Genomic DNA, 24,000 nt, shown 5'->3' with positions numbered 1-24,000 from the left:
GTCCAGGGGCATGAAGGAGCGAGGGGAGGCGGTTAGAAACAGGCGCGGACTCACTCACCAAGGAGGGGGCGCGCGCAGGTACGAGGCGCGGGAGCGTTTCTCCTCGCGCATAGGGGCGCCAGCGCCCCGCCCCAGCTGGCAAGGCGAGGTCTTGTGCTCCGCCCAGAGTGGTTCCGAGGGCTGTCAATTGGGGACGACTCGCGCACGCACCAAGTCGCGCGACAGGCTGCCGCGATCGGGAGAAGCGGGGGAGGGGAGCCAGGAGAGGAAACAAAAACAATCGCCCGGGCGCCGCCATCTTGGGTTCGTTCTGCACACCACACAGTGAATGGGTAGATATGAAATTACCACAGGCGAGCAGCAACAGCAGTACGGTACGAAGGACCGTTCGGGGCTGCCAGCCGGACGCTGGGGACGATAAAGCCGGCTCCTTCGTCCGTCATCGCCTAGAGAAAAGCTACGGGCTTGGCCTTTCACTATCGCCGACCCCTAAACTCCGCTCCTGGGGGGGCCAAAGTTGGTGTGCGTCGCGCCGCCCGGGAGACGAGAGGGTCAGAGCCTGCAGCAGTTTCCTCAGAGCAAGGAGTGAGCCGGGGACAGAGCTAGGGGAGGGGGAGAAGAGGGGATTCCCCTCCCCTCTTTCCAACCCTCTGCCCAGGGCTTGCCTGGTACGTGGTGTGGGAGGCAGAAGGAGAACGCAGTAAGAGTTCACCAGGCTTTCAACCCCAACCCATTGGGGGGTTTTCTTCCTAAGAAAGCAAAAGTTGGACTGAGTGGAAGATTGTCCAGGTTTCTCTCTTCTAACCACGTTGGGGGCAGGGAGAAAAATGTATCCGTGAGGAGTTGGGAGAGGGGTGTGCATCAAAGAGAAGAGCCACAAGTCCAGCTCACAGGAGAAAGAAAGCTGTCACCAGCCCGGTAAACACGGAGCTACTGGCCACATCCAATCATGTGTATATAATATTGATACCCTCTCCACCTCCATAGAAGCGGAATTCTCCTAGAAACACAGCAATCAAGGAAGAAGAGACTTGCCACGAGCCCATACATCACCCTCCTCCCCAGCGGCTGGAGACTGCATTTTTTTCAGTCATTCTTCACTGTTTAAACACCAAATATAGTCTCTTGGAGGGAATTCTTAAAGGAGTTTGAAATTCTGTGTAGAGGCAAGAATGTCTGAAATGTACAGCCTGTGTTGAACGGACAAGGAGAGGATCGTGAAAGTGGGAGGGAGGTGGGGGGAGAGAAGGGGAAACGTGCGGCTTTCTTTGACTGCAGGGAAGCCCAGAGATTTACCTTTGTGGAACTGTAAAGGCTTGTTTGTTATAAAGCTGTTGTTTCTCTCCCCGTCCTTCTGGTCACTCTACATCTCTCAGCATTATTAAAGTAAACGTTAATGCTGACCACGTGTGGCTGGTAACTTACTTTAGACAATTTTATAAAGAAACTGACAAGTTTACTATTCTCTATCAGTGGCTTACTGGTTTTTGAGTTTTGAAACGGAGATGGAACTACTTGCTCAAACACTACATGTATAACGGGAGTGAGGCCGAAAATATATTGTTTACTAATATCAGTACAACTTGTCCGGTCCAACACGACGAGGGATACTTTACAGAGCTTGACGTGGGAAAAAAGCTGAACTGTGCCCTGAGACTCGGTTCTTTTCCTAAAAGACGGTTTCCGCTGTTGACTTTTTATGGATTTTTAACTTTTTTTTTTCCTCCTGAATTGCATTTTTCCACCATTTGTACAGAAGCCAAATGACACGTGTATTTTGAAATGCGTCTCCAAACATATACACCCCTGTATCGGGGATCTCACTAGAAGGAGCTGGAGGGGTCGTCAGTATCTAAATAAGTCTGATTTTGTTTTGTGAACACTCTAAACTCCAAATATATTGGCTTAGATTGCTTTATAACGGTTAGATTTAAAGGTGGGATTTTTCTATTTGGAAGAATCAGGAAACAAGACAGTAGAAACACCACCTATATGTTCTAACTGTATTTCGAAAATGGGAGCTGCTACCAAGCTGGCGTTCGCTGTGTTTCTGATCTCTTGTTCGTCGGGTAAGTAAACTTAATTTGGTCAGTTTAAAGGTATCGTTGTGGGGCCAAAACTTGTGGGGTTAGCTAAGATTTACAAACTTCGATTAGCTTTCCCTTTTTGAGGATATTTGACTTGGAATATAGTTTCTCGTTGACAGTGATTAATTGTTTGAAGTGATAAGGTGGTTGAAGATGACAACTGTGGTGATAGCAGCTATTGTGTTCATCTTAAAATACCACAGTTCAGCACTTCTAATGTATGCCGTCTGTAAACTTAACATTAGTTTTAAATTAGTCCACTGCAGAGTCGATTGATGGAGTAAATTTAAAGCTAATCATTTAGACTAATACTGTAATTTAATTGAGTGGTCTCCTGTTTAAAATGGTCAGGAAAATATAACCAAGTCACATCTCTAACTTCATTTAGATCAGATCTTATTTTGGGGTACTCAGTGGTGAGCTTCCGCCTCCATTAGTGTGTTTAAAAATAGTTACTATACTGAAAGCACTAACATGCTATATGGAGAGGGAGCTGTGCATTTGTGTATATGCACAGTACCAAGAGAATGAGGTAAGCTTCAAATCACTATCTAGATATTTTGCAAAACCTAACTTTTTCTTAGCTATCTAATACATGGTTCTGTTTTATAACTTTTAGATACAAAAGTCCAGTTTTAAATTTACTATTTTTAGTTACAGGAAATAAAGTGGTCCAAGAATTGTTTAGGCTTGTAGAAGCATTTTTCATGGTAGCAACCAGTGTTTGGAAATTGTTAATACAATTGTATTTATTTGAAACTATCCTTCTCTCAGAGCTACTGTGATCCACTGATCCTGGGTCTTGAAACTGATTTTCATTTTTTTTAGTTTTACAGCTTGTTCTATTGCTTTTTTTTTCTTATTCCTCTTTACTTATGTAGTGTTGTGTGAAAAAGTAAAATTACTTAGTATTCTTATAATTTTGATTTGACAACTGGTTTTATCTGATCACATTTTCATTTTTCCCCCCCATAGCTGGGTGGCTAGTTTTCTGTAACAACAAAGCTTTTTAAAAAAACTAGACCCCTGTAATATATAGAATTTTGCTGAATGATATATTTCCTTGTGGTTATTAAATGGATGCAGTCTAGTCTTGTGTCTGTAGTGTTATTGATCAGTTCTGTGTGGGCTGAATTTGCTGTGAAATGGCGATCACTGCCAGAGATTAACCAAAAGAGTTGCATCTGTTTAAACAGCATAACATGTTAAAGACAGCATGACACTTTTTAATGTAAGAAAAATGATGCCAGATTTTTAACAAAATCATGATGGCTTGCATTGAAGTAGGTAAAGCCCTTCTTGAGAGCCTCTCTATGAAAGTATGACCTTCAATTTTAATAAGGCTATATATATATATATATTTTTTTTTAAGTGAATTTCTCTTGAGTTCAGGAACACTTTCTACAGGGGACTCTTCAGTCTTGTTGCATTTTAAAGCACCTTTTATTTTCATTAGGCCTCTGCTTCTTCTCTTCACCCTGCCTGATTAGAGGACAGGATAGTACAGTACAGTGCAGTCCTTTCCTAGGAACCTGCCTATCCTACTTGCTACTCAATCAGAAGCATTCTTGACCCACACAGGGCAAACCTCCCTAGAGTACTTCTAGCCTCTATTGGTCTTGGTAACAGTAGACCTGAAACTGAATGTTAATTTTGTCCATGACAATGCAAGTAACTTGTACTAGGCCAGCAGGAAGCTGGTTAAAATATTATGGAATGCATTTCATAGCCATTGTAAAATATTAATGTCTTTAGAATAACTAAAGTGTCATAGCAAATATTTCTGTTGAGTACTTCAGAGTTCATAAAGTATTCCTGATCTAGCTGTATAAATGGTTAATAATACATCCAGTTGTATTGTAACTCTTTTTTACAGTTCAGAGTTTCTAAGATTACTTAGGCTTCTTAATGTGAAATAACATGAACACAGAGGCAGATGTAGTGTTTCTTTTGATCATGTTGATTTTATGTAGCATGAAATCTAGAATGGCAAAATTATAAATATTTTTTTTAAATTCTGAAGTTAGAATAAAATTATTTTCCCCACTAATCTGGATTTCTGCCTGAGCCTTTATTAAGTATGTTGGCTAGTGTGAAGAGACGTTTACAACTTAATTCTAAGGTTGCTATTTGATATTTCTTCATTGTGGTTGCAAGTCTCCAGCTCTTCTTGTGTGTTCAGTCAACGTCTTGGTCTACAAGCAATTGCTAAAGTTATGTGTACACCAATTCATCATAATAATCTGTCCTTTTTCAAATGAAAAGGTCACATTTCTTCTTGAAAGAGCTGGGGCTGGGGGCTGTAATTTTGGGGCATTTTGCCTTACTAAATACTAATTTCAGATTAATTTGGGTTTCCTCACCTCTTCTAAATCAATCAAAATCCAGCCCTTTTAACGGAAGAAACAGAAATATCTTTCACTCTAACATGAGTATAGAAAAGGATTAATGCCTTTTCCTCATGCCACCTTCCCCTTTAATACTCATTATTAAATCATAGTGACTACCCCAAGAGATAATCACATGTGGAAATGTATGCATCAATACAAACCACAGAGAGTAAGATGGAAACTAAATAGATACCTCATCAAAGCTGCCAGTGGTCCTTTAACATGCTATACATATAAATATATGTATACTTAAATTCAGCAAGTGATTTTTTTTTTTGTAAGGAAAACAAAGAAAAACAGGGCCCTATGGCTCTTGGATACACTTGCTATGCATCTCAGTATTAATGGTACAAGAAATAAAAAGCTGTACTCTGGTAACAAACTTCTCATTGTTAACTTGGAGGTGATTTAAAATTTCTTCGGAAAAGAGGGAAGTATGCTTCCTCCTGCCCCTCCTTTTTGCTAGAGTTTATACCTTAACATCAGGAATGCCAGGACTAGTCTTGCTTGGTTTTCTGGTATGTCTTGAAGCATGTGTATTGTGGTGCCTTGTCCCTCATCTTTTTAACTGAAGGGGAGTGGTTAAAACTTTCTGCAGAATTTCTTGACAATATGCAGTCGTTGGCAGTGTTAACAAAAAGGGTTTTTTGTTTTTGTTTTTTTAACACTTAAACTAAAAAAGAAACCTTCCTCACCTGTAGCTTAGCTTTCACTGTCTTGATACTTGTGAAGTTGTCATTTCAATAATTCTCTAGCTTTGAGTCTTGTATCTTATTTAAAAAAAGAAAGCGAGAGAGACTTCAGTTGCTAATGTTTTCTTTTTTTCTTTTTAGGCTGCCTTAAGCATGCCAAAGAAGTAAGCAAACAAAAGGGTGCTAGCCCAATTTTTCACTTATTTGAAGGTCATCCTCAATTTACTCAATTTTTGGAGAGGCTTTTGTGTTTCAAAGAAAATGGTAGATCGAAAATTATTCTGTAGTAAAAATATTTTCTATGCCCTCTTACAGAGACTACTCTTTTCCCTCCCTTTAGTAAAAGTTCAAATTTTTCAGATATCTGAGAAATAATTACTAAGAGTCTAATACTCTTAAAGGTTTAGAGGTACAATGTTAGCTATTCTTGAAGACCAGAAGAAAATGAGAGGATGAGTTCTTTATTTTACTAGTGAATAGAATTTTTCAGGCTCTCCCCCCCCCCCCACCCCCCCCAAGTAATCATGGCAGTACTTACGAATCCTGCCAACAGTTCAGGAGCATCATTTATGAACTTGACTCCAACCGTGTACTCCCAGTAATCAAGCTGTGCTTCTGTAAAATAAAGTGATTAAACACTTTAAAGATGTACTGTATACACTTTTAAAAGTAGTACCAAGTTCCTATTTGTACATAAAAGAACAGTAGCAGCACAATTTTGGCTTTTCCATTCACCATTAGTGACTGATGCTCTTAACACGATCTCTGCAGCACTGTTGATAGTAGCCTTTTATGATAGTTTTCAAACATGACTACAAACAGACAGGTGTGACTATAAATTAGGTTACAACCCTCTTGTGGCCTTACATTAATGTTATAGCTATGCTCAGAGTACAATAGAGTTCCTGAGGGGGGGGTTTTCTCTAATATTTTTGCTAATACACTTCTACCCCGATTTAACATGACCCGATATAACACGAATTCTGATGTAATGCAGTAAAACAATGGGGGGGGGGGGGGCTGTGCAATCTGGTGGATCAAAGCAAGTTCGATATAACGCGGTTTCACCTATAACGCGGTGAGATTTGTTTTTTGGCTCCCGAGGACAGCCTTGTATCGAGGTAGAGGTGTAATTTTAAAAAATGTCAATACGGGACATGGAAGCAATATTACAATTGTGTTAACAGTTGTTTGAAAACTTCAGTATTGTTTTGGAAGAACTGCTTGGCAACTGTTTAATGAACACAGTTTTAGCTAGCAGAGTTCTATTGCTGTATATCTTCTACAGACATGTCTTTTTGTAAGAGTGGCTTAAGAATTACTGTTTCATATGCTCAGTGCTGTGGAAGCTTCTCTGTTTGAGGTGAAGGATACTATGTTGCAGCTGCAAAAGGATGACTGGCAATCCTGATATATAGGTCTTAATAGCTTTCAGCTGTTTTTAATAGCTTGCTTCAACATCTAAGTGGCATTCCTGCTCTTTATGCCAAAAAATTCCAAAAATTCCTCAGGACTTCATCTCAACTTGCATATGAATAAGAGAAAAACAACTTTGTTTAACCTTTCCTAGCATATCTGACTTTGCTGCCAACCTCAAAAGTTAGAAATTAGTATGGGTGTCTTCTAAAGTGATTGCTTTTCCTACATCTCACTTGACAAGGCCCTCACTTCCATTTTAAATTTCTGTCATATAAACAATGACCTGGATCTCATTCTTTGCAACTTATTTCACTCTGTGTGAACTAGGTGTTCTTTCTGAAGTAACATCGCGCTTCTCTTTCTGAGTCCATGAAGCCACACAGTAGCATCAAAATGTTTGTCTTTACACAGAAGACATGGGGAGGGGGGGCAAATTTATTGGGAAGAAATAGTCAAGTCTAGTCATTTGGAGAATTATCTGACTTGGGATTAAAGTTTAATGTTTTTTCAAGGCAGCGATGTCCAGACCTGAAAGAAGAATTGAGCTAACACTGGGTGGAAAAAGGCGTAATAAACTGGGATGATAGAGGGTTCTGCAGGACACTCTTCTCTACCCTTTAAATCTGCTTTCTGTTAGTGCTTCTGAATGACAAGTTGATTAGTCAGTTGTTAGACCATGGGGAAGTAGCCAGAAAAAAAAAGGGAGGGGGGCAGAAGTTTGTAGTCTAGCATCCAGAAAGTGTTCTTGAGTGTTCCTGTTAAATGAGATCAACAGATTTCAAGTGCATCATTTTGTGTTTATTGTGCGTTACTTCAATAACGCCTTTAGATTGTGCACCGAAGGATTCCTTACAAGGCACCTTTCCTGTTCTTTCCCTCTGCAAACACTGTGATTTAAAATGGTACTGTAGGACTTAATTCTCAGTTGCTTTCTTCCTCCACGGTGCTGAACAAAATTATCTTTTTTTTAAATCTCAGGAAGTGCTATTCAACTTGGCAAGATAGAAGCTATCCCACAGAAAATGTAGGGTTATCACCATAGTGCTCAAATCCCAAACCCCTATAGCTAGACATGGAGGACATATGTTAGTTAAATCAAATACTTTTTAATTCCTGAATATGTTCCATGGCACATACCTACACTAGTTGTTGTGAAGATACAACTCTGAAATAGTTTAACAGTACAGTAGAATACTACTTGGCTACAAGGAGAAAAACTGCTGGAATTTTCATGGAATAGGGTTCTATGAATTGCTTATTTAGAGCAGTAGCTGGAAACACTTAAGTGTGGCTAGGAAAAAAAATGGACAGTTTGTTTACTACTGGAAATCTAAATCTTTTGGGTTAAGTATGAAACAACTGGAGATGATGGGAGAAGGCAACAACCTAGTGAGAAGCTCATTTCTCCCGCTCTGCCTTCCCTCAGCTGCTGACATGGTGCTTGTTGCGGTTTGTTGTTCCTGCCTTTTGGAGAGAAAAGGCAGTATCTTTTGTATCCACTTCTAGTTAGTAGGTGTCAGACAAGTTTTGAAAATGTATCCTTTTCTAGTAGCTAGGACGAAGGAGCTTTCTGTTTGTTCTTTCAGTTCAATCTTCTTTTGCCTCCTTACCCCCAAAGTCTTGTGGAAGCTGTACCCACTTCACAGGTAGGGGGCTCTGGAAAGATGGGGCAGGATGGTTCTCATCCATTCTAAGCCCCCTGCATCCTTATTTATTTATTTTCAGGCTAGTCCTTTCCATCAGTGACGCTAGGGCTCCCTTCTTTTAAACTTTTCCATGCAGCAGCATGGATGTGGCATATTTACAATTTTATTGTCAGACTTTTTTGAATAGCAGCAGTGTAACCTGGAGTTCTTTGATTTTATCCACATCAGGAGAATGGAATTATGAGCAGCAGCAGATAGTTGAAACTTTATGCAGATTTAGGAAGCTAATGCTGCATGGGTTTGTAAGGTTACTTCAGCATTCCTAAAGGCTAGACACTTCTAAAATCAAAGATGAAGTTCTGCTGAAACTCAAGTGGGTGAAGTTTTTCTTCTTTTTTTTTTTTTTTTTTTCTCTTTGAAGTTGAGGTTCCTCTTTTAACCTCGTTAAAATTAAGTAGGATGTTCTGTGGTTCCCATACTTTTCCTTCTTCAATTTCTGTACCTCTTCTCTTCCTCGTCACCCCCACCCCCAAAGTGACTAGTTATGAGTTACCGATGGTTATATGAGTTGGTCTGTCCTTTTTAGACATAGGTGAGTGTCCTTCCTGCCTCCTCTCAAAACAGCCTTAGGAAAAAGGAGTAAAAGCTACAAAATCCAGCCTCTTAAAGACACTAGCTGTCTTTTATGCAGGAGATGCTAAATATATGGAACGCCAGAAGCTGGAAAAAAATTTGAGAAAGCTCTCACCCATGGTTGCTAAATGGATGCACAGTTGAATAACCAGTACCATGTTTAGGGAGAATTTGTATTCATTGCTGTTGGCCATGGCCTCTTCTTTTCTTTAATAAAAAACCTGCAGCCTTGGATTATAGAAGTAGGCAAAAATCCTATACTCTTCTATTGTTTATTACATAAAACACAATATAGGCTTCTGATGTCCTCTTTGGTTGCAAAAATTTACCTCCACTCAGGAACCTGACTCCCAGTCCATCATTTTGTTATTTTAAGTCGGTCACTTCAGAATGACAGCTTTGACTTGGAAGGGTAACTTCCTTTCTGAAATAAACACTTAAAACAGTGGACCTAGTTCACATCTTAACTCTTGTGATGGTCCTCATTTCGGTGATTCTATTCATGCCTGTCAGCTTGGAGCTACACCAGTTACGTGCTGATCTACTTATCACATAATGTGAAATCGAGCTCAAAAATGTTTCTTTATTTTCCAATCCCATTTTCTTTTACAAATTTTTGATTAAGAAACTACACATTGATTTTACCCAACCAATACCATTGGAAATAGTCACTCCAGACTGAGGCACCTGAATCTCAAAAACATAAATTATTCATAGGGCATCTTTTTTCATTTGGTTATCTCTAACCTTGAGCCTTAAAGCCTGCCCAAGCTGTTGTAGATTGTCTTTGTATTTTAAAACTGCAAACAAGTGTTTGTTAAAGCATCCCTGCAAATGTGAAATCTAGTCAACTTTTGAAGAGTGGTGATTTAGATATTGTGTATGCCGCCATGTTCCCTGGCCAGACCTTGTGGTTTTACAATCACTTTGCTAGTTTTAAAAAATAAAAATAAAAATTTTCCCACCTCTATTGATGTGGGAAAGAAACACACAAATAGGAATGGTTTGACTGACTAGAATCACTGTCATCAAATACATTACATAATCAGACTTAAAAATGGGTGCAGGTATCTTAGTTGTACTAATCTTGGGTGTTAATTGGTAACACTAAATACTTTACACTGATATTATTTAAGTTGATATCCATTTTAAATGGCTGAAGGGTTTTATTTGTGATTTCATATCTCTCAGTTGCAAAGCACAAGCGTATTCATTGTTTCACAAAATTACAGAACTTTAAAGAGAATTGACAGATCTGAAATGGAGCAGAGATTATCTGTGTAATTTAGCCAATAATATCTTCACTGCTTTTTTCTGTGGCGATATTTTAAACTGAGATTAGTGTGGGACAGGTTCTTATTCTTTTTTCCTTTATGCTGCTTTTCCTGGTGAAGGTTGCGGTGGCAGCATGGAGAGTAGAGAGGCCCAGATCTCTTCCTTTTCCTCCACAACAGGTTCCAGCTTCTCCTGGCGGATTCCCTAGCGTTCTCAGGCCAGCTGGGAAATGTAATCCTTCTAGTGTGTCCTTGGCTAGCCTTGGGGCTTCCACCCAGTGGGACATGCCCAGTATAGTTCCAATGGAAGCCTCCCAGGGGGCCTCTTTATCAGGTGCCTGAACCACCTCATCTGGCTCCTCTTGATCTGGAGGAGTAACGACTCTACTCTGAGGCCCTCTCGAATAGCTGAGCTCCTCACTATATCTTGGAGCAGTGGTTCTCAACCTTTCTGTTGCAATAGCATATTCATGTTCCCAGAAGAGTGTGGCAGGCGCCGGATGACCAGCCACCGAAATGCCGCCAAGAGGCGACGTCTTTGAGAAGCGGCGTCGCCGAAATGCCGCTGAGAAGCAGCAGCATTTCAGCGGCGACGCTTCTTGGTGTTGCTGCTTCTTGGCAGCATTTTGGCGGTTGGTTGTCCAGCGGCTGCGCTCCTCGGCGGTGGGTTGTCCGGCAGAAGCGCTCCCTTGTCAGTAGGCAGGCGCACATAAATGCCCTGGCGGGCGCCATGGCACCCCGTGGCACGGCATTTGGGACCATTGTCTTGGAGGGTAATCCCAGCCACTCTGCAGAGAAACCTCATTTGTCACTTGTATCTGTGATCTCGTCCTTTCAGTCGTTACCCAAAGTTCATGATCATAGGTGAGGATGGGGACGTAGCGTGACCAGTAAATGCAGAGCTCCATATGAAAACTCAACTCCCACTTCACCACCATGGGTCGGTACAGGGCCTGCATCACTGCCACCGCCACACCAGTCTGCTGGTTAATCTCTCGCTCCTGCTTGCCATCACTTGTGAACAAAACCTCTGGATACTTGAACTCATCCATTAAGGGCAACTACTCCCCCTCACCTAGAGAGCAGTCCACTTTCTTCCAGTTTGGGCTTCCCATGTCTACTCGGTCAGTGTCCTGTGCGTTAGATCCAACTCACCACCAAGTGGTGATTTGGTTGCCAGCTCTGTCCCCTTCTTCATCCAGTGTACAGAACAAATGGCCTTAGGTCCAGTGAGATGACTCTAAAGTCAATCATTGATCTTTGGCCCAAGGTGCTCTGGTATCAAGTACATTTATGAGCAATCTTGTGTTCAAATCCATGAGTAGCACAGAAGTCCACTAAATCACCTCTCATCTCCAGATCAGGGAGGCCGTTCCTCCCAATCACTCCCCTCCACGTATCTCTATCGTTCCCTACATGAGCATTGAAGTCCCCCAGTAAAACTATAGAGTCAGTATGTGGCACTCGGTTGAGCATTGATTTCTACCATTTTTAGAAAGGCAGAGTATTCTGAACTGCTTCTTAGGCATGTAGGCGCAAACAGGGTTTTCTTCTGAGGCCCAAGGTCTCATTGAGGCAACCCTTTTTTTCAACCAGGAAAAACTCCAGCTGCAGAGCACTCAGCTGGGGACTTGAGTATCCTCACACCCACGCAGGGCCTCTCACGTAGGGCCATTTCTGAGTAGGAAAGAGAGCACCCTTGATCGAGAAGTTTGTTTCGGGAGGTGAGGCCAACTATATCTAGTTGGTACCCTTCCACCTCTTCCACGAACTCTGGATGCTTTCCTGCCAGCGAAGTGACATTCTATGTGCCCAGAGCCAGTTTTTGTTGTGGAGGGCCAGTCTGTCGTGGTCTGTCCCTCTTGCTGCCTTTCTGGCACTGCACCCGACCCTTACCCTTTGCCTTGTGGGTGGTGAGCCCATGAGACAGGTCCACGTTGTCTTTTCAGACTGGGTCTGGCCAGGTTACATGGGATCCCCGATCACTAGATGCTCACCTGATACCACCCCCAGGGATAGGTCCCTAGTCTAGGCGAGGTTTGTATGATCATTTTGGGGCTTTCATGAGGGTCTTGAGGTGGATTATCTTTAGACTGGAACCTCCCCCCAGACTTTATTCCCCTAGGAGTGACCCTACCAGGAGCACGAGGCTCCAGACAACATAGCCCTGGGGTTCGTTGGAACACGCAAGCCCCTCCCACCATAACAAGGTAATGATCCTTGGAGGGATGTGGGACAGGTTATCAATTATAATTTTCATTAAAGATTTGATTCTTGAGTTTTGAATTTGGCAGGGAGACCAGTTCTAATTAGCAGCTTAACGAAAAATATTTGTGCTATATTAAATTTGATCCAAGAGCTTGCTTGCAAGGCTTATACCACTGATTGATTGCTTTTTAAAAGTCTGCTTATGTATTTACTTAATGGAAATGGGTCTCGTACTGATTAACGTAAATTTTGTTTAATTCATAGCTTGTGGCATACACTAAGAAAAGTGAGTTAATACTCATAATCCATCCTTAATTTGTGGTGTTCTGTGTTAGCATTAGTAAAATATCAGATTAATGCATTGAGTAAGACCTGATCTGAATTGTGGGATGATCTTCGCAACTCAGCTGCAATTATTTTAAAAAGACACGGAAAAGTAATAATGGACCTTTATTAATTGTGGTAATTTGGAAAAGCCACAGCAGAACTACTTGTTTAAGAAAAATTTGCTGGAACAATGTAAACACTCAACTATTATGTTATGCCTGTACACTTTTTTTTTGATAACCAGACAATTTGGTGCAATTAGAAGGCTGTAACCAGAGTGGGACAGCCACCCGTGGTTCAAAGTCAGGAGGAGGAGCAGAAAAATGGCGGGGGAGGGGGGGACGGACAGTAGGGGTTAGAGCTTTGTAGCAGGCATGGTATTGCCACCCTTATTTCTGTGCTGCTGCTGGTGGCAGCACTGCCTTCAGAGCTGGGGGCCTGGTCAGCAGCTGCCATTCTCTTGCTGCCAACTCTGAAGGCAGTGCTGGCACCAGTAGCAGTGAGTAACGGTGGCAATATCATGCCCGCTGCAGGGCTCTAACCACTACTGTTTTTTCTCTCATCCCTCTCCCCTGCCCCCAGGCTTTGCACCCTGGTTACATCCTTGCCCAAAACTCTCCAAGATGATTTTAATGTATTACTGGGGGGGAAAGTGTATGGTGGAAACGTCAAAATGTATGCAAAATTCTGGGCTATGCCAAGTAAGCCAATTTAAAACAAAAATTGCTGTGCAAGCCTAATAGTGCGAAATCTGCAACTTCTGCAATATTGTGAATGAAGTAGGACCTTAATTATGAACCATGTGTGCATGAAGAACAACATTTGAGACCATAAATTAACTTGCTTGCAGTTCCATTAAAAAGCCAAGAAATATTTTGATTCTTGCCAAACAAATGTTACTAATACTTCTCAAACTTGCAAACTGTACCACTTAGAACGTTAGGACACTTGATGTTCTACCACTCCTCGCCCCCCTCCCCCTTAAATCTTTAATGACACCTAGTAATATTTATAGACTAGGATTTACAAATAAGCAGAAAGGAGTGACGTTCCCAGTACCCATTTTACTTTTACTGGGATTTGGGTATTTAGATCGCTCAGGCCCCTTTTGAAAGTTAAAGCTGTGATCTAATACATAGGGCTTGTCTCCACTTACTGTGGATTGACGCTGCAGTGATCTATCCACCGAGGATCGATTTAGCGCGTCTAGTGAAGACCTGCTAAATAGACTGCCGATCGCTCTCCTGTCTACACCAATATGAGAAGCATAAGGTAAGTCAACGGGAGCCAGCGTGGTGTAGACACAGCAATAAGTCGACCTAAGGTATGTCAACTCCAGTTATGTTGTTCATATAGCTGGAGTTGTGTAACTTGGGTCGATTTAACCCCATAGTGTAGACCTGCCCATAGTTTTCTTATACCATTAGAAGACTCTCATTAGTGGTAAATGAAACAGCACTTCTTTTGCTTTGATGCTGTTCACTGTATAACCAGGGTCTTGCTGTACTCAGAGAAACTGGGCCTAAATTCTGCAGCTAGGCCCTCATTTATGTGGCATAGTGATTCTTGATTGTGTGGTGCACAGACTCTTCTGCGCAAGATTCAAATTCTAAAGTTTGTATTGACTTAACTAACATGTAAACAATGCAGTTAGTACAATACTCAAAATGCATTGCGGAACTCCGTTCAGTTTTATGTTGACAAATGTTAAATTGTTGAGTGTCAGGAATTGTATGTTGATGACACAATTGCATTGCAGATTTTACTGGGAGAAACTTACAAGTGTTGGTAGCTGGTAGTGGGTTTGTTGGGAGTACCCAGATGGTATGGGCAAACAGCTCAAAACTTGAGAGATGAGGCTTCTGACACTGGAGAGGAGGGGATGTATCTCTTCTCCTTACAAAAAGAGGAATGTGGGCAGAAGCTGGTTTTCTGCGCCAGCAACCCTTGAAGGACATGAGCTGCATGCCCCTGGAATCAAAGATTGCTGAACCAATATGCCTACTGGAGACATTTCAAGATGAAGTCTATAAAATGGTGATCCTGCCTTGCATTCCAGAGGATTTTTTGATCCTGAGTCGTCTCAAGGAAACCAGCCTACACGTTTCCTGGGGTGGCCTGCCACATCACTATTACCTTTGATTCACTCATCCAATACTATGCTTGTCCATTTGGATGTTCAACAGTGTGAAAACTATATTTACAAAAGTGGCCGATATGGGTGGTGGTAGAAAGCCGAAGATGGGGGTGAAAAAAATAAACAAGCTTCCATTCTTGGTCTGAAACAATCCAAGGTTACTGACTTCAGGGAACATGATGTAATTTTTATTTAATTTCTTCCCCAGATTTGAAAGAGTGGGGCTTACTGGGACAACTGTTGGGGATGGGAGTTTTGAGTGGGGAAAGTCCAATCTATTAAGTAGTTTTAAGGGTGGAGAAAGCTAGAGTTTCTTGAGGGCTTTTGCTACTGCTTTTGATTCGATAGTTTAAAAATAAACATTACGCAGTCACCCATAAACATTACACAGTCAGTCACCCATAGTAAAAAAAAAAAAAAAAAAAAAAAAAAAAAAGTGTCTCATGAATGTTATAAATCATGTTTCTCAACCTTTTCCCATACTGGAACAGATAGGGAACCCTTTTCATTTAGCAATATGACACTGATACTTGTTCATGACCTCCATATGAGAGCCTATGCATCTGAAAAGAAGCTTTCAGAGCAAGCCAGTGCTGATCAGTGACTGATTAAGCGCAAAGCCACATTTACCAGGAAAATTTTTTGCATGCTGTCTTAATTCAAACTATGTGCTCAGAACTTTGCCATAGGAAAATCAATGAACTTCAGTGTGTAAAAGGAGTTACTAATATCAAATGCCTATTTCTTCATATAAAATAGTGAAGAGGAATGCATTGGTTGGCTTACCTCTGTTAATTTTCATAACGTTTAGAAACTCATTAAGTGCCTCTTTCAATTCCACTAGCATCTCTTTCCCCACCAAAGCTGCTTTGTATTGCTGGTCAGGAAAAAAAAGGGACACAACTTTTACGAAAATTAGTATGAGCTTTTTTTTTTTTTTTTTTTTTCCCCCCTTCTCCAAAAATTGCAAAATTAGAAACTTTTCAACCAGCTAACTTCCTGGTGAATTGAATATGCCCCAATGGCTTCAGGTGAAAGACTGGATTCTAGTCACAAGGGTGCTGTTTTCCAGTTGCAACTGGGGCATCATCAATGAAGATACCAAGAATGATGCCTGCAAGAACTGATTCTTGGAAAACTTCAAATATTTCTTTTCTTGTTTAGCACACCTATGAGTGGACAACACAACAGGCAGTTCTATTTGAGGGACGATAAATGAGGACCGATCTTAAGGGACTATCTGTAGTTTCTGTCCAGTTGTACTGGCTCTTCTGAACAGCTGTTCCTGGATGTCTGCAGTTATATCGTGAATTTATCTAATGATTGCATTACTGGAGAGGGTAATTATCTTGGCTTGACTGGCAACAGTAGATCCTAGCAGAACATTAAATAGCATCCAAAGCACATGGTACAATCCGTGTTTCCCCAGTTGAGAAGCTTGGCAGTTTTTTCTGTTTACAGTGTCACCAAGTACGATGCTCAGAGGTTTGTGTGTTATAGCATGGCAATACTATAACACAATAGTCTTCTGAATTTGTAAATACATAAGCTTTTCTTTAATTCAGTAGTTTAATAATAATTTTATAGAGAGAAATGCTTGTCTCCAGTTGACCCCTTTTAGTGGGAATATGCACGCCCCAGAATTCTTTCACAATTACTATGAACACTTCTTTGAAATATTATGGTAGCTGATGTGCATTCTGGTTCTGAGTCCCCCAGAGAGGACCAGCAGCTCCATTGAAGAGAGAAAAAGAAGGTGCTTGGGACTGTCCTGCTTACCTGGCTTGGAGGAATAGTGCAGGGAGCATGCAATGCAATGCAATCCAATTAGCAGGGGCACAAGACAGTTGCAGACAAATTTCAGTGTGGCAAGTAAGGGAGATAAAACAAAAGGTTGAGCACTTGGCTGTGGTAAAATGGCAAATAATGCTCCATTCCATGGCATCATGGAAAAATGTCAAATTCCACAGCTGCAGAATGGCAGAAACCACATTTGAGATGAATGGGACAGTTAACACCGTTTAAAGGTTATTTTAAGCTATCTGAAGATTTAGTTGGGTCTGCACATGGATTTTATGCTTGGCTCATGTTTTCAAAGTTATTTTCAAGTGTAAGGATAAGATATATAATTTTTTTTGTTTTTGTTTTAGTGAAAAGGTAAGAGTGTGCCTACAGCCACCATGAAACCTGTTTGCAGCCTTTTGAATATGAGAAACTGAACCAAAAAAAAGTACTTTTATTCTGGAATAAGAGTGCTTATGCAGGGAGTTATGTAGCCGTATATTTATACTGGTATAGTTGTAGTAAATGTCCCCGTGTAGACCAGCCCTCAGTGAGTGGCTAATTAGGCCTGGATTGTCATTTTGGTAGCAACATCTGCAGTGATGAGCCTGTTTTTTTGAAAACTCGGAATTGGGGGGAATCAACACACACTAATCTAGAAAATGGAACATCAGGAGAAGTTTTCTTCTTTGATACCTAGTCGTTGGCTCAGCAGCGATGGTCAAATGATATCTCTCCACCACATTCTGTCTTGTATTAGCTTCATGGCTTCATCCATCTTCAGACTTTTTGTTGTATGTTATTCTTCACTGTCTATCCAACTCATCCTCTGTTTTCTGGGTATTGCCATATATGGCATCGTTTCTAGGTCCATTTTTGTCATGTGTCCAAACTACTGCAATCTTCTTTCTTGAATTTTCTGTAACAGTGTTACTTCTTGCCCTAGCTGTTTTCTCATCACTTCATGTTTTTTTTAGAATAAAAAACAAAACAGGGATACATAGTAAATGAACAGTTTCTCCTTATAAACATTGATTCACAAAAATTTAAAGGAAAGATTGAATGCCTCTGAAGAAGCGTCTTCAGAAAAGTGCTAGCTTGTTGAGGCCTCGTAGTAGTTCTGTGGGTCTTAATACATGCTAGATGTCTCATGTTTCTCCTAGTGCAGAGGCACAGCTTTAAATTTTTTTCAAGTTCCAATATTCATCTTCCCACCTGGGTTACAAACTAAAGGGTGAATGATCTTCTTGCAGAGTACCAAGAGCAAGGAAAGTTAGGGCAGATCTACAGTTAAAACGCTTCTCTAGCACGTCAGTGAAGATGCTACTTCTACCAAAAGGAGAGCTTCTCCCGTTGGCATAGTTAATCTACCTCCGCAAGAGGTGGTAACTATGTAGAGGACAAGCCCTCCCATCGACACAGCGCTGCCTAGACCAGAGGTTAGGTCGGTATAACTGCATCACTCGGGTGTAGATTTTTTCATACCCCTGAGCAACATAATTATGCAGATTGTAAGCTTATGGTGTAGACCTGACCTTGGTTCTCAACAGGGACATACGCTTTTTTCACCTATGAAACTTCATTCTTAGGCTGGCATGTAAAATCTACCTCAAGACTTAAGTTCTAGCATATTATTATGGAAGAATGCTTATCAATAACACTCGGCTTGGCCAAAAATACTATGGAGTAGGCACCTTAGGCGTGGCCTACAATCGGCAGTTTTACTGGCATAGCTATGCCTGTTAGGACTTCATACCAACATAATTATGCTGTCAAAAGCCCTGGTGTCAATGCAGATGTACCAGTAAAAAAAGTCCTTTTGCCAGTATAACTTTTTTTTTCTTTTCTTTTGGGGATGTAGTTTAAGCTATACTGGCCAGAGTTCCTTTGCTAAAATAAGCTGCATCTCCACTAGGGGGCTGCCAATATATATCTATACTAGCAAAATTTTTTAATTATCAACACCGCCTCAGAAACACTTCGGAGGGAGAACAGTCCACGTAAGATCTGATGACCCTAAAAACTCCAGTTTGCTACCCTGTAGATCAGTGGTTCTCAAACTATTGTGCTGGTGACCCCTTTCACATAGCAAGCCTCGGAGTGTGATGACCCCCCCCCCCTTATAAATTTAAAAACTCTTGTTTATATATTTAACACCATTACAAATGCTGGAGGCAAAGCAGGGTTTGGGGTGGAGGCTGACAGCTTGCAACCCCCCTGAGGGGTCCCGACCCTCAGTTTGAGAACCCCTGCTGTAGATCAACCAAACAATTGATGACTCAACCAGAAACATGTTGCTCCTTGGCTGGGCGGTAGTCTCTTTGTTCTTGGTTGTTGTACCAAGTCAGTTTCCATTGGTTTGTCATGGAGTTGGGTATATTGTAACTTGTTTACACTGTGTATCTTATCTATATTTTATATACATAGACTTTAATTACATGCAGGCAACTCAAGGAAATTGGCTAAGTCACACCAAGCAGCCACCCAGGAGCATCTGCCTTCATTGCTGTCTCTCTAGATCTTGAACTGTCCTGCCGCTACCACAGAACCTCCATTTTATGGCTGCCATATCACTCTCCACTCTTGAGCCAGAAAAGTAGTAGAAGTTTCATTGCTACAGTAATCACACTGTCCTTTGCTGATGTATTATTGGTCAGCCAATTCAGTACAGTGTGTGAATTGTGGAATAAACTTTCACACTACAGAATACATGAGCAGTAGTGTTTTTCAAAGACTCAGTGCTCTTAGTATCCAGCACATTTTTTAGTTTATATATGGAGATAGATATCTGAATCCCATCAGTTAAACTGTAGAACAGAGAGTAACCAGCTGGCAATTGTTTCTTCATCTTCAGTATGATTCCCAAAGAGAGGCTTTTGGGCGTTGTTATGGGAAGAATTATTCATATTTTCTTAACGTGAAGCTTGTTCTCTTTACTTTGTAGTTAAAATGTCTGGTTGGAAGCTTAAAGGTCAATTTTAAAGACCATTTTTAACAAGTGAATATTAGAGATTACAGTTCTTTAGAATACCAGCTGGTGGGGTGACCAAAGGACTTGCAATTAGTTGTTTGCTGCTGCCTGATAAGCTGAATTACCAACTCAGAACTGTCAATTCTGAATTAGAGTACTGAAATATTTATAAATGCATTTGCCAAATGAAACATTCAACTGTTGTGATTGGAAATGAACTGGCATTGCATTAATATATTAAGATGGCTTTAATGTGGCATTGTTTTGTAATACCCTTGTAGAAGGATGAAAATACTCCTTCCTCCTTCCATTCTCCAATCTTTTCTTTTTATGAAGGCTTTTTTTTTTTTTTTTTTCTCTGACTTGATTGCTCTAACATATTTTTGTCTCATAGTTGAAGTTACTCCATCTCGGTGAAGTAACGTTTAACTGTAGCTACAGAGCAGCTTTATAAGTAATAATACCTAGCTCTTATAGTAAATATGAAATCACTTCTCCATCAGTCTAACAGTATTAAGGATTAGTTGATTTTTTTAACCTAAAAATGTGCCTTTTTAACATTATGGAACACAAGAATGATGTATCAAAGCTTCAGGTAACATCACAATTTGAAATATTTTAGTCTGTTGCCTGCTTGAAAGTGTAATACATGGATTTCCTAATCTGACAGTCTTTCTCCCTTGATTTGATTATCTCCTGACTGAAAAGATGCTTTGTATTTGACATTGACCATTTAAATTTTAACTAAATATTACATTAATATCTCATTTAGGGGTACTTGGTTTTTCTGTTTTTACTTGAAGCAGTCTTGTTATAATAGAAATCACAGTTGTTGTAGCAGGGTGGACACCTGCTCCTGCTTGAAAGGGCCTGAAACAGCCCTGGAGGAGGACTGGGGCTGATTGAGGAAACTGCTGCAGCTGGGCCATGCCCCAATCAGGCCCCAGCTGGCCTGTATAAGGAGGCTGGGAGCTAGGAGCTCAGCAGTCTCTCTCTGCACTGAGAGAGAGTGAGTGTGAGACAGAGTATCTGGGTGGAGCAGGGCAGGGGAAAGGCTGAGGAGCTGGGGAGCTCCAGCCTGGAAAGCCCCAGGCTGCGGCCTAGCATTGGGCCAAAGGTACTGGGGGTTGCAGAGGGCAGCCCAGAGGTAGCCAAGGCAGCGGGTCCAAACCCAGCCTTGCCTGTGATGAGTGGCTGATACTGCAGTCTGCCCCAGGGCATGGGGCTAGATGGTGACTGGCAGTAGCCTGATACTGACGCGAGGTGGGGTTAGTGGGTGGGGGTTCCCCTGGGAGGGGAGACCCAGTATGTGTGGTTACTGCCAGGGGGCAGCACCCACAGCAAGGGGCACCGGGGTCCTGGATGGGACACGGGACCCAGTAGAAGCAGCAAGGCGGATCACTGGCCTGCAGAGGGCGCTCCGGAGGCTGGATTGAGCTGATTCCCCAGACGACCAGCAGGAGGCACCGCAGGGGTGAGTCTGGCCCCTTACAGTTGTATATTTCTGTTGTCACTCCACACTAAATAAGGATGAAGCCTCAGGTAGTATAATACAGCCAAATACCTCCAAAACCAGAAAACATCTTGGAACTATTCAAGATTACAGAATGTAGATTTAAGTCCAAAAAAACATAATTTAGTAGCAGGGGAGGAACAAAGACCTCATCAGTCTCTTAATTCTTATGAAACGTAACTTTATAGAAAGCTGTGCATTAGGGGAAAAGTAGACACTGATGAAGATAAATGAACTCCAACCGCTTCTAATGAGGATCTTTTTTTTATTTTTATTAAACTAGCAAGTAAAAAAACGTCAGTTTATTAATTGACAGCACTGAATTAGGCCTGAATTTAGGGGGACTAAACTGCCTGTCTTTGATGGAGGCATTGATGTCCCTGTGTGTGTTTGTAGTGCATGCCCATGAATGTTCTATTATGCAAAGTATCTCCTCTTTAAATACATAGAAAAATAAAAAGCATTGTCCTTTCATATACGCTTAAGATACTGCTCGTGGTGCTCTAGAATTCAGACCCTTATACTCCACATGCACCCAGATTGCCAAAGGTAAGTGCCACAAATTTAAATAAGCATGAAGTGTACAAACTATTTTTTCCACTTATCTTCTGTTGCTTTCACTCATGACAAACATTTTGGTAAAGCATATATAAAATTTCCCAATCTGTATCTCTAATGAAAGTGTAGTTTTTAACCCCAAACTAAACACATGGGAAAACAGAATCCTAAAGGACAGTAAATACTGGAATGGAACATCCAGAAAACATTTTAGGATAAGTACTTCAAGTTGTCTCAGATCTGGTTGGTAATTTAACTTTGCTGTGCATTGCCAATTTTTTTATTTGAGAAACTGCATGGAATTGTTTATTATACAAGATTTTAGAACTACTAATGTTCAGACTTGTCTGTGCTATGAGTGCAGTAGAAAAAGGCATACATTTTTAGCAAACTGGTCTTATATTTGTCATCTTCACGTTAATGACTTGTTTCCAATACATCTTACAGCAGACATGAGTCAAATTTGATCAGATCGTTAATGTCTTTATTTTACTTGCTGCTCTCTGTCCAATGGGACTTTCACCATAGTACAGTCTCATTGAGAATCTAATTTATTTACTAAACTTTTAAACTAAGCAGACTTGAAGCTTAGAAATCATTCTTCTGTTGTGCTGTTTGTAGAATTTACTTGATGGAAATGATAGATGACTTCACTGTTTCTGCAAAACGAACAGGAGTACTTGTGGCACCTTAGAGACTAACAAATTTATTAGAGCATAAGCTTTCGTGGACTACAGCCCACTTCTTCGGGCTGTAGTCCACGAAAGCTTATGCTCTAATAAGTTTGTTAGTCTCTAAGGTGCCACAAGTACTCCTGTTCTTCTTTTTGCGGATACAGACTAACACGGCTGCTGTTCTGAAACCGTTCGCTGTTTCTGTTAATTCCTCTTCATCCAAAGTATTTTTCCTCTGCCTGTGCTCGAGTTGAGGGTTATGTTTCTTCTGTAGTAGCGAATGACCTTGCAGACGATTAAACCAGTACTGTAATGGGGCAGCCACCCCGCTCCAGTTAGGAAGGGGTTAAAAGCAGCCAAGGGAGGCTGGTTGGGTAAACAGCCACAGGTGTGGCTGCACCCAATTAGGGTACAGCTGGCCCTGATAAAAGGGCAGGCTCAGATGGTCTTCACTACCGGCCGGATCGTTGGGAAGCGATAGATCCAGCAGGGATTGATTTATCGTGTCTAGGCTAGATGGGATAAATCGACCCCTGAGTGCTCTCCTGTCAACTTGTGTACTCTAGCTTGGCGAGAGGTGCAGGCAGAGTTGACTGGGAGCGGTAGCAGTCGACTCACTGCGGTGAAGACACGACGGTAAGTCGATCTAAGTACATGGACTTCAGCTACGTTATTCATGTAGCTGAAGTTGCGTAACTTAGATCAATTCTCTCTCTCTCCCCTACCTCTCCCTCCCCCGACCAAGTGTAGACCAGGCCTGAGGGAGTGAGAGAACACTCTCGCTCCAGTTGAGGAGCAGAGAGGACCAGGCTGTCTGGGAGAGCAAGCAGGGTACCTGAGGCAGAGCATGGCTGGGGAAAGGCAGGCAGAGCTGAGGTGCTCTGGCCTGGTGAGTCTCCAGGCTGAGGCCTTGCTAAAGGCCAGGGGAGGTACTAAGGCTGCAGGGAGGCAGCTGGGGCTGGAAAGGCAGCAGGTCCAAACCCCCTTGCTGATGATGTGTCCACTTCAGACTGCAGTTTGCCTCTGAGGGAACGGGCTAGATGAGGACTGGCAGTGGGTCACTGAGGCAAGGTGGGCTTAGGGGACTGGGGTTCCCTGGGGAGGGGAGACCCAGAGTGTGGGGGCACTGCTGTGGGACAGCACCCCAAGATAAGGGGCACCGGGGTCTAGGAGTGACATGGGGCCTGAAGTGATGTGGTGGAGATCAGAAGAGAGCAGGTACCAGTAGGAAGACACCAGCCAGCAGGTGGCGCTCTGAGTCTGGAACTGAGCTAATTCCCGGATGACCAGCAGGAGGGGCCACGGCAGTGAGTCCCACCATGCTACAAGTACATAAAGATATGTTTGTGTGAAGTGTCATTAACTAATGAAGGGGAAAAAAAAGTGCCCTGAATTCTAGCCCTAGCAAGCAAGTTAGTGAAGGAAAAACTATTTTCTAAAAAAAAAAAAAAAAAAAAAACCAAAACACTGTTTAAATTTTTACAGACATTAAACTTTTTGCCACCTGTTCAGAAGTAGCTGATGGTGCCCCAGTTTTTACAGTGGGTGACTTGCTCAAAGCCATACAGCAAGTCAGTGGCAGAGTACCCATGCAGACTACATATAAGGAATGGCTATTCCTTTTATTTTCCCTCTAGCTCGGGGATAGGCAACCTTTGGCACGTGGACTGTCGGGGAAAGCCCCTGACG

At 41.7% G+C, this 24,000-nt stretch overlaps 1 protein-coding gene across 2 annotated transcripts in view; it reads left to right on the top strand.

The window, feature by feature from the left end:
• Positions 1-288: 288 nt before the first annotated feature.
• The window catches only part of ACVR2A (activin A receptor type 2A), a 113,496-nt gene continuing 89,784 nt past the window's right edge, over positions 289-24,000 (top strand). Inside the window, exon 1 of one of the 2 annotated variants that reach the window (XM_054044448.1) lies at positions 289-2,069. In XM_054044448.1, the coding sequence (XP_053900423.1) occupies positions 2,015-2,069 (55 nt within the window). In that variant the 5' untranslated portion in view covers positions 289-2,014. The remainder of the gene's footprint in view (positions 2,070-24,000) is intronic. The other variant, XM_054044449.1, reaches the window with a different exon arrangement.

This window comes from Malaclemys terrapin, chromosome 11 (genome assembly GCF_027887155.1).
Source record: "Malaclemys terrapin pileata isolate rMalTer1 chromosome 11, rMalTer1.hap1, whole genome shotgun sequence".
Lineage (NCBI taxonomy): Eukaryota > Metazoa > Chordata > Testudines > Emydidae > Malaclemys > Malaclemys terrapin.
The sequence above is the reverse complement of the archived record's forward strand: the minus strand, read 5'-3'. Positions and strand labels throughout refer to the sequence as shown.